This window comes from Trachypithecus francoisi, unplaced genomic scaffold, assembly GCF_009764315.1.
Source record: "Trachypithecus francoisi isolate TF-2019V2 unplaced genomic scaffold, Tfra_2.0 Lachesis_group5, whole genome shotgun sequence".
NCBI classification, from domain to species: Eukaryota; Metazoa; Chordata; class Mammalia; order Primates; family Cercopithecidae; genus Trachypithecus; species Trachypithecus francoisi.
The window spans coordinates 64,051,966-64,065,197 of NW_022681470.1; the positions used below are offsets into that span (position 1 = coordinate 64,051,966).

Consider the following 13,232-nt stretch of genomic DNA (forward strand, 5'->3'; position numbering starts at 1 on the left):
AATGCTTCACCAAGGAAGTGACATTTGATCAGAATAGTGAATAAAATAATAGTGAATAAAGGAGAAGTTGGAGGTAAGAGCATTAATGCATGTGAGCCATTAACTGTAAATGTTTGCAGGTGTTTTTCAAAAAAATCCTGGCTGTGTGTGGTGGCTCATGCCTATAATTCCAGCACTTTGGGAGGCCGAGGTGGGAGGTTCACTTGAGGCCAGGAGTTCAAGACCAGCTTGGGCAACATAGTGAGACCCCTGTCTTTAGAAAAAATTTAAAAATTAGCTGGGTGTGGTGGCATGCTCCTGTGGTCCCAGCTACTGGGGAGACTGAGGTGGGAGCATCATTCGAGCCCAGGAGGCTGAGGCTGCAGTGAGCTGTGATTGCACCACTTCACTCCAGGCTAGGTGACACAGAACGAGACCCTGTCTCCAAAAAAAAAAAAAAAAAAATCCAGAGTGTCTTTGGGGAAGGGTAAGTGTCTCCTTGAGACTGAAGCATGGTGTTCTAAGTGAGAAATGATGGGAAAATTGGGGCAGATATGGGAACCTATGCAAACTGGGAACCATGAAAGTTTTTAAGCAGAGTAACAACATGTAAATTGCTTTTTAGAGATATAATGGCATCAACATGGAAGCTGGCTTATAAATGTTTGAAGGCTTTTACAGTGGTCTAGAGTGAGGGGAAGGGAATTATAGGAACCTAAACCTGGACTATGGAAGTGGAGTGTAGGAGAGAGTGGCAGATTCTGGTGCTGCTGCTATGACCAACTTGACAGGACTTGATGACTCTGAATAGTGCAAGGAGGTGAGACAGAGGAAGCAATAATGAGTTGGATTTCTAGTCTGGGAGGCTGGGTGGAGATTGTCACGTTCACTGAGACAGAAAGCACAGATATTAAGTAGTGTTGGAGGAACATAGTGAATTTAGTTTGAAATATGTTAAATTCAAGGTGCCTGGGAGATACAAATGAAGTGATTGGAAATACTGATTTGAACCTCGGGAATTTTAACTTAATTTTTTTTTTTTTTCTTAAATGAGAAATCTAACAGAGTCAAAAGTTTTAGTTTACTTTCAAGTTTGCAGGTAAAGAGGAAAGTGTAATAATTATTTCCGGATTTGGCAAGGAAAACTCACAAGCACTTATAACTTCTAGTAAACAGAAATGTTCATATATATATTATTCCAGAAAAAAAAAATTCACTAAGATAACCAGTCAGAATTACACTTTTCTAAGGTTAAAAGTTACCATCATGTGGCAGAGCAACCATCTCTAAAATCCAGGAATGACTCCTTTGTTAGAAAAAACATTTGCAAGGTCAGTTTTGTCATGTAGATTATCATCCGCTTTTTCGCAGCTGCAGAGGAAAAGAGTTCCCCTCATTTTATAGAGATTTATTTCATTGCCTTTAGAAAGACGTAATTTGAGCACCAGAATTGAACTAGTTAGCAACCAGAGTAAAGAAGACAAGCCTGAATAGCTTAAAACTTACACTGAGGAAGGAATAAGACAGAATAAAATAATTATAAACAATTGAATTTATGGAGCATGGAAGTTTTTGCATGAACCAGAGACAATTAGGCCCAGAGGTCTGTGGGTGGGTGATTGATTGATTGATTGATTGATTGATTTTTGAGACGGAGTCTCTCTATCGCCCAGGCTGGAGTGCAGTGGTGTGATTTCAGCTCACTGTAACCTCCGCCTCCCAGGTTCAAGCGATTAACCTGCGTCAGCCTCCTGAGTAGCTGGGATTACATACAGGTGTGCACCACCACACCCAGCTAATTTTGTATTTTTAGTAGGGACGGGGTTTCACCATGTTGGTCAGGCTGGTCTCGAAGTCCTGACCTCGTGATCTGCCCTCCTCAGCCTCCCAAAGTGCTGGGATTACAGGCGTGAGCCCCCGTGCCTGCCCTGTGGGTGATTCATGTATGGTGATTAAAGTCATGGACGTGGATGACTTCCTTCCAGGAAGACAGCTGAGGGCAAGAGAAGACAAAGCCCCAGGACAGCCCCAGGGGTGCCAGCATCCCTCTGCTCTGCATGACACATTGGATCTCATTGTACCAAAGGCCACAGTGGAGACCAGACCCAGGGCTTCTAGCCAGAAGTTCAGTGGATGTTTCTCTGCACTGGGGGTATAATTAAAGTCCCTGGTGATGCAATCATTTATTGCAATTTTAAATCATTATGATGACAGTATTTTAACGCCTAGGAGTTTGGCTTATGACAGAGTGACATTCCAATGCCAATTCTATGAAACTCTTCCCTATCATTTCTTTTGAATGTTTACTATGTGCCGTCCACACACCATGCCAAGCCCCTCTCAGAAATTCTGAGATGCAATGACAGTTATCCTTTTTATTTTGTAATAAAGGAAACTGAGGCTTAGAGGAGCTGAGTGTTTTACCCATGGGACTCGATTCCCATGTGGTAGAACCAGGAGGCCAACTCATATGTTATGGGTGTGGTTCCAGAGCCCACGCCCAAGGTCTTGGCCACACTGTCCTCCTCTGTTCCCAGCTCTGTGGCCATGGCCTAGGTGTGAGGCTGAAGCAAAGGGAGTGAAATAACTTCCTCATCACAGTGTAGGGTCTGCATTTTTCTGTGTCTCCTGTCATAACCTGTGGAAGGAGGAGAACCGGTTTTTGCTTACTCCTTCCCTCCTTCACTGTCCTCCCTTGACTAGCTGATGATATGATGACTTCAGTTTAAGAATGGAAGAGCCTAGAGTAAAATTGCTTGGGCCAGTTCTCATTGTTCACATTAAAATACAGGTGTTTGCCTTGCTTTAAAATCAGGTAAAATCAGTCCTTAACAAAGCATACACCGTAAGGGGAGACGCGGATGTGGCACAGTACTTTTCTTTGGAACATATTTTATCCCTAGAGCCTTTGGATTTAAATTCAATGCACATTTTTTGATCTCTTTAACTTCATAAGGCACAGGCTAGGTGCTATTGTGGGGCAGACATACGTGGGAGCATACTCTGTAATTTCAAAGATCTTGTGGTTTAGTGGTGAAGGCAGACTTCAGATGTGAGTTACAGACCAAGTCCGAATCAGGGTTATAAATACAAAATTGCACTTGGTATGTGGAGGCTTGCTTGGATAGGAGGGAATGCTGGAGAAGGGACTGGCAGAATGAGTGGGAATTAAAGAGGAAAAAGAGAGAGGGTAGATAATGTGGACAGGAATGGGAGGTAGGAAAGTGCTGGGAATGGTAAGGAATTCTGGTTGTCCAGGACAGCTGGAGCCTAGTGGGTCAGGCCACAATACTGAAAAGTTAGTCATCAAAGCCAATTGAGTGAATGCCAGTTCCTGAAGGCTCAGTTCATAGAAATAAATTTGTTGAATTTATCAAAGTATCAATTTACCTAACATTGTCTTAAGAAATATTCATTTTGGAGGCCAGGCACGGTGGCTTATGCCTGTAATTCTAGCATTTTGGGAGGCTGAGGCAGGAGAATTGCTTGAAGCCAGGAGTTTGAGACAAGCCTGGGCAACATAGTAAGATCACATCTCCATTATAATTTTAGAAATGAAAAAGAAAAAATATTCATTTTGAATATTCAATGAGTATAAATATATTCTTTTTGACTGTAGCTAGTGAATATATATTTAGCAGCATTTAAGATATTTTTGTTCAACTTCTTGAAGCTAATGATTTAATCTTATGGTTGTATTTTTATATAGTCATAAATATTTTTCTGAACATATTCAACACATGTATTTTTCCTGTGAATGTAATAACAACTGCAACAATTCCTATGGGAAATTTCCACTTTATACTCTTATCCTTTTGATTTTTCATAGTCAAATTCTGTTTTGCCAACCCACTGGTATTTTTAATCTCTTTCTTCAATTTCACTGAAATTCAATAAACACAACAAATCTACTCATTGTCAAAAATTGAAGAAACTTTTTCCCATAGTTTTCATAGTTCATAACACATCTTATTGGGTGGGAGAAATTTGTCACATTTTACACATTTCACAGAGGATTAGTGAGGTGGTTTTCATGATATGCAGCCTGCCTGGCTCTCAGCTGTCTCCAGCTTCACAAGATTGTGAGGGCAGAGAGTAGCGTAGCATTAGGAAGGAGGAAAATGGGAAAAGAGAGGGGGAAACTGGGTAGAAAGGGGAAGCATGAAGGCCCAGAATGTTGGTCCTGGCTCCTCCCAACCTCTTTAGACCACCTGGATTCATTCAGTACAAAGTCTGTGAACACATTTCCAGTAAGTGATGACAGCTGGTAAATTGCTCATTAGGTGAATTTATGTACTGGCAGAGTTGCCCTGGTGGGGGTGTATAGAGCTCATGGGACAGGACATGTGTGAATGGGGTCCCACAGCTGACAACGGGTGGAGGGATGGCTTCATCAGAACTGAGTTTTAGAAAGATAAGAGGCTTACATAAGTCTTTACTCAAGGAAGAAATTATACCCCACAAAGTATGAAGGGCATTATCAACTTCCCTTCTCTCACACAGTTTCTCTCTAAGATGTTTCAGTCCTACATTATGTAAGACTGTCCCATATTACTGAGATCAGCTTTATGTTGAGGGACTGAACATTACCTTAGATGTACATTACATAACATGACAGTCCTTGGGGAGAAATACTGAAGGGACTCCCTTTACCTAATGTATATGGGCTTTGTATGAATTATGGGTGCATGAAGTGGCCAGCCATCTGGATCTAACAGAGCTGTCAAAGTAAAAGATGAAATTCACTATTTTATAGGAGTGAATTTGGTTAACTTCATATATTCCTTTGAAGACAAGCACTATTTCTTTTTTTAATTTCTTTTTATTTTTATAGATTTATGGTATAGAGATTTCTCAAGAAACTAAAAATAGAACTCCCCTTTTGATCCAGCATTCCCACTATTAAGTATCTACTCAAAGGAAAGGGACTTTTTCTAATGCAAACTCAGGATATATTGTGTTCTCCAAAGGGAAAGGGAAGTGGCAGTGAAGAATAAACAAAAAAAGTCCTTACTAATTTTGCTTTAAACACGTCTTTATATAGTCTGATTTAAAAATAAAAGTGCATTTGCCACGTATATTTTTCATATATGTGTGTGTGTGTGTGTGTGTGTGTATGATCATTTTTCAAAACTGCAGATTGCTTGATGCTTTATTGCCTTTATCAATAGTTCTCACAAGGAACTCCCAATACTTCTATATGGCGACTCGACTCTTTCTATCCCATCATTTTCCTGCCTGTTTGTTTTGTTTTGTTTTGTGTTTGTACCTTTCCTCTAACTCCACTGCCATTTCTTTGTTCAGATCATCTGGCCAATTCCAAGTCTTCTCACTCAACCTCCCTGTTTCTTTCCTCTAATCCCTTCAATCTATCTTGTGCACATCTGCCATAATGATCTTAAAGCATAATAATTGTGTCATTTCTCAGCTTAAAAACAAACACTCACATAAAAAACAAGCACTTTTATTCCCCAAGGAGTAAAGTCTATGAATTTCCTAAACTTGAACTTTACATCCCATTCAGACACATCTGTAAACTGTCCCTTCCCCATCTCAGACTCTTAGCCAAATTGGAGTATTATCTATTGTTCCCTCAACATGCCCTGCATCCATTCTCCAATGTCTTCAGTATACCTAGTGCAGACACAGTCTCCTCTGCAAAGCCTACTCCCTCCCTCCACTTGGAATCAATCTCTCTTCTGAACACAGAGCTTCTGCAGAGGCCAATCCTTACTGTCTTGTGCTGCAACATTTGTGCTCAGGGGTTTGTGTTGTTTTGTTTCCACTCCAGGCTGTCATTTCCTTGAAGACATGGATCCCATAACATTTATTCTAGTGCTTTATGACAAGTGAGAATTCAATGACTATTTATTAAATTGAGTTCTTTCAGCAGAAAAAATCAGCGAAGCAGAAGGCCATGCGCCCCTCAAGAACTCCATCCGGGGCTCTTCATAGAAAAGGGAAAATGGCAGCCTGGCCCTTCTCCAGGCCGTGGAAAGTCTCTGATCCAATTTTCTTCCAAATGACCTTGGTCGCTGCTCTGTTGCCTGCTATTCTCGGTGAGTAGTGGGAAACAAGCCCAGATCGGCAACAAACAATCAAGATCATCTGTGCATTCACTTTTAAGGCTAAAAGAAATGATGACTGAGCTTCTAGCAGAGACCCAGCTTCATCAACAAGTGGTTTATTTGACAGGCTAGAACTTAGGGAAATTTGCTTTACACATAAAGGAAATAGTGTTCTAGACATTTTCCTCTAGATTTTTATTTCTCCAGGAAAGAATTTCTCTCCCAACCATAACTTAAACAGATCTATATTATCTATCACTATGACTAAACAATTTTCACTGCCTGTGGGTTTATTCAGGGGGGTGCTTAAAAAGTAAATCAGCCTGGTATTTAATTCTTGCAAAAAAAGCAAAGTTAAGATTTTTATGCTTCAAGGGCTCTTTGCTTCTTCCTCCATATCATTCAAAATCAAACAGGTGTAAAAAAACATAAATTAAAAATGTTATTTTACCCATTTCCCAGCCACCCTGTCTCTCTTCCCTGAGGCAACCAATATTATGTCATGTTATTTTTAATACAATAATATGTTTCTGTTGAGGCAACTTGCAGGGACTTCTGACTTTGCACAGATGCATTTGAGTCAGCAGATATGGGGAATCTAATAGGTTGGTGAAGTTCATGTCTTTCTTCTTTTTCAGATAAATTATCCCATGTGTAGTAGAGAAGGGATAAAAATTCTGCCTTTTATCATTATTGTTTATTGTTATCATTGTCATTATCTTTTGTGAACAAATATATATTACGGATCACTCACTAGGTGTATTGAACAGAGAGTATAATGGGAGTTACGATTTTTCTTGACTAGAGGTGAAAAGAATGATCCCTGCTCTAAATATCATGCCACAGAAACAATAAGACGCTGTGTCCCAAGGTATAATTTTTGGTGCTCCTTGTCATTTTGGTGTCCAGGCAATTGTGGTCCTCCACCCACTTTATCGTTTGCTGCCCCAGTGAATATTACTACGTTGACTGAGACACACTTCGAAACTGGAACTACTCTGAAATACACCTGCCGCCCTGGCTATGCCAGATCCCATTCCGATCAGATGCTTACCTGTAATTCTGATGGCCAATGGACGTATACTACCTTCTGTGTCCGTGAGTATCAACATTTATTTTTTTCATTTGTGCTTTTCCTATCTTTGGAAACTAAATTTTCTGAATCTTTAGTCACCAAGAAGACAGTTTGTCAATTACTGATTTCAATGTACATACTTGTGGCATTTTTTGAAAAACAAAGCAAAACAGAAAAATTGGGGGTAGTTTTGCATTGAAAAATAACTCTATTCTTTTTTTTCTGAGATGGAGTCTAGCTCTGTCTTCCAGCCTGGAGTGCAGTGGTGGAATCTTGGCTCCCTGCAACCTCTGCCTCCTGGTTTCAAGTGACTCTCATGCCTCAGCCTCCTGAGTAGCTGGGATTACAGGCATGCGCCACCACACCTGGTTAATTTTTGTGTTTTTAGTAGATACAGGGTTTCACCATATTCGCTAGGCTGGTCTCAAACTCCTGACCTCAAGTCTTCTACCCACCTCGGCCTCCCAAAGTGCTGGGATTACAGGTGTGAGCCACTGGGCCTGGTCAGAAGTCTATTCTTTATAAAGTAATCCACCAAGCACTTCTTTCAAGAAATGAACCACAAATTTCATTATGATACATTGAAAATCAGGTTCACTTTTAAAAAAATTATAAAAAGGTAGGTGGCTAGAAAGTGGCAATGCAGTTTTCAAAAGAACCTCACTCAAAATATTTGCTGTGTTTTGAAGAAAAGTTATGATTCACTGTCAGTTGGGAATGCATTCTGTAGTGTTTTCCAATAGTAGGGGTATACAATCGATGCTTTCTCTTTTTTGTTTGTTTTGTGACATGCATTTTGGAGTGGCCTAGGTTCTAAGTACGTGCCATAGACATAGAATGAAGCAAAGCTGTCCCGTCCCTGGTCAGCTTATTAAGTCCTGGACTACGTGTTCTACTGCTGCAATGCTTTAACTGGGCATTTTTCTCTATTGGTAAAATGAACCAGAAAAAAACAAGATCAAATTTTGCATTAATTTTGAGGTGAGTCAGGGTTAGAAATAAATTTGAATTTAAATCTCTCTGTGTTTCTGGAAGCAGAAGTGAACCTTGGTTAATTTCTTTTCTTTTCTTATGCCGTATCTGTGCGTACTTGGAAGTACTAATCATCATTTAAATTTTTCTCCCAGACAAACGATGCAGGCACCCAGGAGACTTACCTAATGGGCAAGTGGAGATTAAGACAGATTTACTTTTTGGATCAGAAATAGAATTTAGCTGTTCAGAAGGGTGAGTGTGAGGTAATCTATGAACAATTCTTTTACCTTTATTTAAAAAGTAGCTGAAGTGTTCATACATTTCAAAATTTAAAATGATGTAAAAAGATAGACATTGAGAATTCTCACTTCCATCCTATCTCCATACACCCCATTCCTTCCTGTCCTCAAGCAAAGATCTATTTTTATTGGTTCCTATGTATCTTTCTAGTGTTTCCTTATACAAATACAAACTAAGAAGTTAGCATATATTCTTAGTTTCCCCCCTTTCCTCTAATGAACCTAGTTTTGAATCTTGCTTTATTGTTTACTTATCAATGTATACTGGAGATATTTCCATGGTTTTGCGTAGAGAGTTTCCTTATTAATTTCCTTTTACAATTGCATAGAATGTTGTTGCGTAGTTGTGTCACGGCTTCACCATCCCTTTGATGGATCCATGGATGTTTCCAATCTTTTGCTATTCTGAACAACGCTCTGACGTATTCTCTTGTATGTATGTCATATGTAGTCACATCTGAAGGGTAGCTTCCTAGGGGAGGCCTCTCTGGCTCAAAGAGTATGTATATTTGAAAATTTAAAAGATATTGTCCGACTGCTTTCCCTAAGGGTTTCATGGTTTTGCAGAGTATGCAAATGTCTGTCTCTCCATAAACTTTCCAACTGTGTTGTCAAACTTTTGAAAACTTGTCAAATTTTTGAATTTTTCCCAATGTAAGAGGTGAAAATAAAATCTCACTATAGTTTCAATGTACATTTCTCTTTTTGTCAGGGAGGTTGAGTATATTTTTATATGTCCAAAGGATGTTTGTATTTATTTGTGCACTAGTTAGCATGTCTGATGCCTGGTTGTTTTTTTTTTTTTTCCTTAACTTGTTGAACTTTTTATTCTTAAGTTTTAGGATATATACATTTATACATACACATGAGTCTGTGCATAGCAGGATTTAGGCCTTAATTCTAATATACACTGTAACTTTTCCCACTGTGTGTGTGTGTGTGTGTATGTGTATGTGTGTATGTGTGTGTATGTATATGTATAATGTTTTTGACTTGGCTATTGGTATTTTTTCCCCTTAAGGAGAAATTATTTGTATATATGTTGTTAAATTAATCAATTTCCCTTTTAGCAATGGCTTTTGGATTTTATGTCTTAAGGCCTTCCCCCAATATAAGGTTTAAAAATAGTTGCCTATATTTCCTCTACTTTTATATTTTCATATATTTTAATGTTCAAAGCTTTAATTCATTTGGAGTTAATATACAGTATGCAGTATGAGGTACAGGTTTTAGACCATATTTTTTCATATTGCTTTCCTGTTGCCCCAACACCACTTATTTAAAAGTTTGCCTTTACTGATTTGGGATGCTCTTTGATACTATATAAAATTCATATACTTATCTAGGTCTATTTCTGGACTTTCTATTCAATGCCATTATTTTTTCTGTACATTTATGTACAAGTTTCACAGTCATTTAATAATTGAGGCTTTATAATGTGTTTTAATAGCCAATATGGGTAGTGCTATCTTATTACTCTTCTTTTTTGAAGTTTTCCCGACAGTACGTATTTTTCTATAAGAACTTTAAAGTTAGACATATTTTAAAATCAGTGTTAGATTAGTTTTAAAATTAATTTTAGGTGAAGCACAGTGGCTCACACCTGTAATCCAAGCACTTTGGAAGACCAAGGTGGGAAGATCTCTTGAGTCCAGGAGTTCGAGACCAGCCTGGGCAACCTACGGAGACCTTGTCTCTACAAGAAATTTAAAAAATTAGCTGAGTGTGGTGGCACGCACTTCTAGTCCCAGCTGTGCAAGAGGCTGAGGTGGGAGGATCCCTTGAGCCTGGGAGGTCAAGGCTGCAGAGAGCCATGATAGCGCCACCGCACTACAGCCTGGGTGACAGGGCAAGACCTCATCTCGAAAAATAAATTAATAAAATTAACCTTAGGAGAATAGATATTTTATAATGTTGACTCTCTCTAGATAAGAATATGTTACCATAGAGAAGGCAAAACGTTTCCTCTACCCTCTTAGGGTCTCCACCAGGTCTGAGAATTAAGTTGACATGAAACAGATTAACAGGAGAAAAGCACACAGGTTTTAATTTAATAAGTACATGGGAATCTTCACAGGAAAATGAAGACCCCAAAAATGGTCTTTGTACAAAGTTTCTTTATACAGATATCTCTTGGCCTTGACTCTCTGCCTCTGGTGATAAGAGTGTTCTTTTCCTTCAGGTATAGGGAAGGTATATTTCCTGTGAGTCTCATCTCCTGCCTTCAGCAAGAAAAGGGGAGATCAGAGTGCCTTCCTGCATCTTGCTCTGTTTCAAGTGCTTTCAACTCAAAAAACAATCTTTATGCCAAAGTGGTCTGTTTTGGCATATTCTGCTACCCTTTGCTATTCTTCCCTCTGTTCATCTTAGTCTTTTTTTTTTTCTTGTTTCTTTATGTGTGTTTCAGCTTTCCTCACAGAGATTTTGCATTTCTTGAAGAGTTTAAACCTCTAGCAAAAACCAAACAAAAAATGTTTTTGGTATTTTAAATGGATTATTTATCCATTTTATATTGTAACTAGTCTGTCTATCTATCTATCTATCTATCTATCTATCTATCTATCTATCTATCGTCTATCTACTATTGATTTCTGCATGTTAGTTTGATAACTCAGCTAACTTTCTAAATTTTTGTATTATGCATTAGTTCATTCTCATGCTGCTATGAAGAAATACCCAAGACTGGGTAATTTATAAAGAGAAGAGGTTTAATTTACTCACAGTTCCACGTGGCTGGGAAGGCCTCAGGAAACCTATAATCAAGACAGAAGGCAAAGGGGAAGAAAGGCACCTTCTTCACATGGTGGCAGGGAGGAGAAGTGTTGAGTAAAGGGGGAAAAGCTCCTCATAAAACCAGCAGATCTCATGAGAACTCACTCACCATCAGGAGAATAGCACTGGGGTAACTGCCCCCATGATTCAATTACCTCCCACCACGTTTCTCCCACGACACATGGGGATTATCGGAAATACAATTCAATATGAGTTTTGGGTGGGGACACAGCAAAACCATGTCATATTATTTGTAAAAATTTAAAAAAATTCTTTCAGTTGAAATCTCTTAGGATTACCTGGTTTGTAATCACATCATTTCAATGATTCTTTTACCTTCTACTTTCCAATTTTTAGATTTCCAATTTCTTTTTCTTGTCCACTTACATTAATTATGTCAGTCAGGATTTACTTGGAGAAATAGAACTGCAGGATTTATTGTAGGGGCATGACTTGACATAGGTGTGTGAGATAGTTAAATGGTGTGTACAGGAGGCTGTTCCTTCAATGTCTGTTGGTGTGGCCTGAAGTCAGCAGGGCAGGGAGTCAGGAAGGGAAGATAGACATGAACTGAGTGCTTCAAGGACAAACTGGAATCTGCAAAGATGAGTGAGTAAAGCCCACCATTGTAAACTAGAATTCATCTTGTTCTTTCACTGCCCCTTAGCCTCCAACTTCAAAAATGGGTATGTCCTGTAGAAGTTGTCCTTCGTCACAGTGCCAGTGTACTTGGATCAGAAGCCAGGGTACATGAAGGAGGAGATCATGCAGGAGCTGGCCCTGCTGTGGCCTGGTTTAGCCCTCTGCCAACAAAGTGATAGAACAGAGAAACCACAGTGCTTGTGAACTGCAGTCACATCCTGTGCTCTGCCCTGACCTTTCTAGCATGTGGAGTATGGCTCTACTAATTCACATCTACCATCTTTTATGGGACATACTAACTTGGCATTATGTATGGAAGAGAATTCTGGGAAACATAATTACAGCTTAGCTAGGTTGACACAACATAAATCTACCACAGCTCACCCCTTGTCAAATTTGGTATTTGTATACACTAGTCTTAACCATACTTAGCTTAATTTCCAAATAAAGCCAATAGCAAAATAATACTCACATTTTACATAATGCAACTATCCCTCATACACCTGAAAACATGGAAATTCTCTTCCTAAAAGAGAATTCTCTTTGAGCTGAGTCATGTCTCCCCTTTGATATTCTATAACTTAAATATTGAGATATAAGGTAAGCCACTACTAACACATCTTATACAGTAGGGGAAGGAAAGGGGTAAAGAGAAACGCAATTAATGTAATATCTATTTATATTAAAATAAGAAAGAAACATTCACAACTTTTATGGTCCTTGTTTATGCAACTGGTCATGTGGTTGTAGCAGTTATTTATAACAACATGTTTCTGTTACTCATTCCATATTCTCTTTGCCCTCGGCAAGCACTTCATCTGATGTTGGTTCTTGCCCAATGCGGTCACCTAAACCTTTATTCTTGAATGGTCTGGGCCATCAGCAGTCCTGCCTGATTTGGGTTATTATAGTTTTTCATTGATTTTAATTATAGGGCATGGGAGTATAAAGAGGTGCCCCAGGGAATCTCCTGCATTTCAAACATACTCATTTTTGCCATCACTGTGCAGAAGCAATCTAACATTTCCTATCATTATCAGGATTAGTCACTCCAACCGTCAGAGTAGATTCCTTCTTTGCCTTTTCATTCACTTGCATGAGGGTCCAGAGTTGACAGGTCTCAACTTCCAAACTTAATTTAGGTTTTCAGGTAAAATACAGGATGCCCAGTTAAATTTGATTTTCAGGTAAACAGCAAATAATTTTAGTGTATGTTCCATGTAACATTTGGATCACACTTAAACTAAAAAATGTGTTCATTGTTTACATGAAATTCACATTTAACTAGGCACCCTGTATTTTTGTTTGCTAAATCTGGCAACTCTAATTTTTGGAACTCTTGCTGCATTCCATAGTGGAAGCATTCCTCCATTGGAGACTTCCAAACTGACTGGGCCAGGTGCAGTGGCTCACCTGTAATCC

At 39.0% G+C, this 13,232-nt stretch overlaps 1 protein-coding gene across 3 annotated transcripts in view; it reads left to right on the plus strand.

Moving 5' to 3' along the window:
• Nucleotides 1–13,232, plus strand: part of C4BPA (complement component 4 binding protein alpha) — a 40,609-nt gene that overhangs the window by 2,642 nt on the left and 24,735 nt on the right. For 2 of the 3 annotated variants that reach the window (XM_033197991.1, XM_033197992.1), the window contains exons 2-4: nucleotides 5,870–6,038; nucleotides 6,957–7,145; nucleotides 8,250–8,349. In XM_033197991.1, coding sequence (XP_033053882.1) covers nucleotides 5,897–6,038; nucleotides 6,957–7,145; nucleotides 8,250–8,349 — 431 coding nt within the window. In that variant the 5' untranslated portion in view covers nucleotides 5,870–5,896. The remainder of the gene's footprint in view (nucleotides 1–5,869; nucleotides 6,039–6,956; nucleotides 7,146–8,249; nucleotides 8,350–13,232) is intronic. The other variant, XM_033197993.1, reaches the window with a different exon arrangement.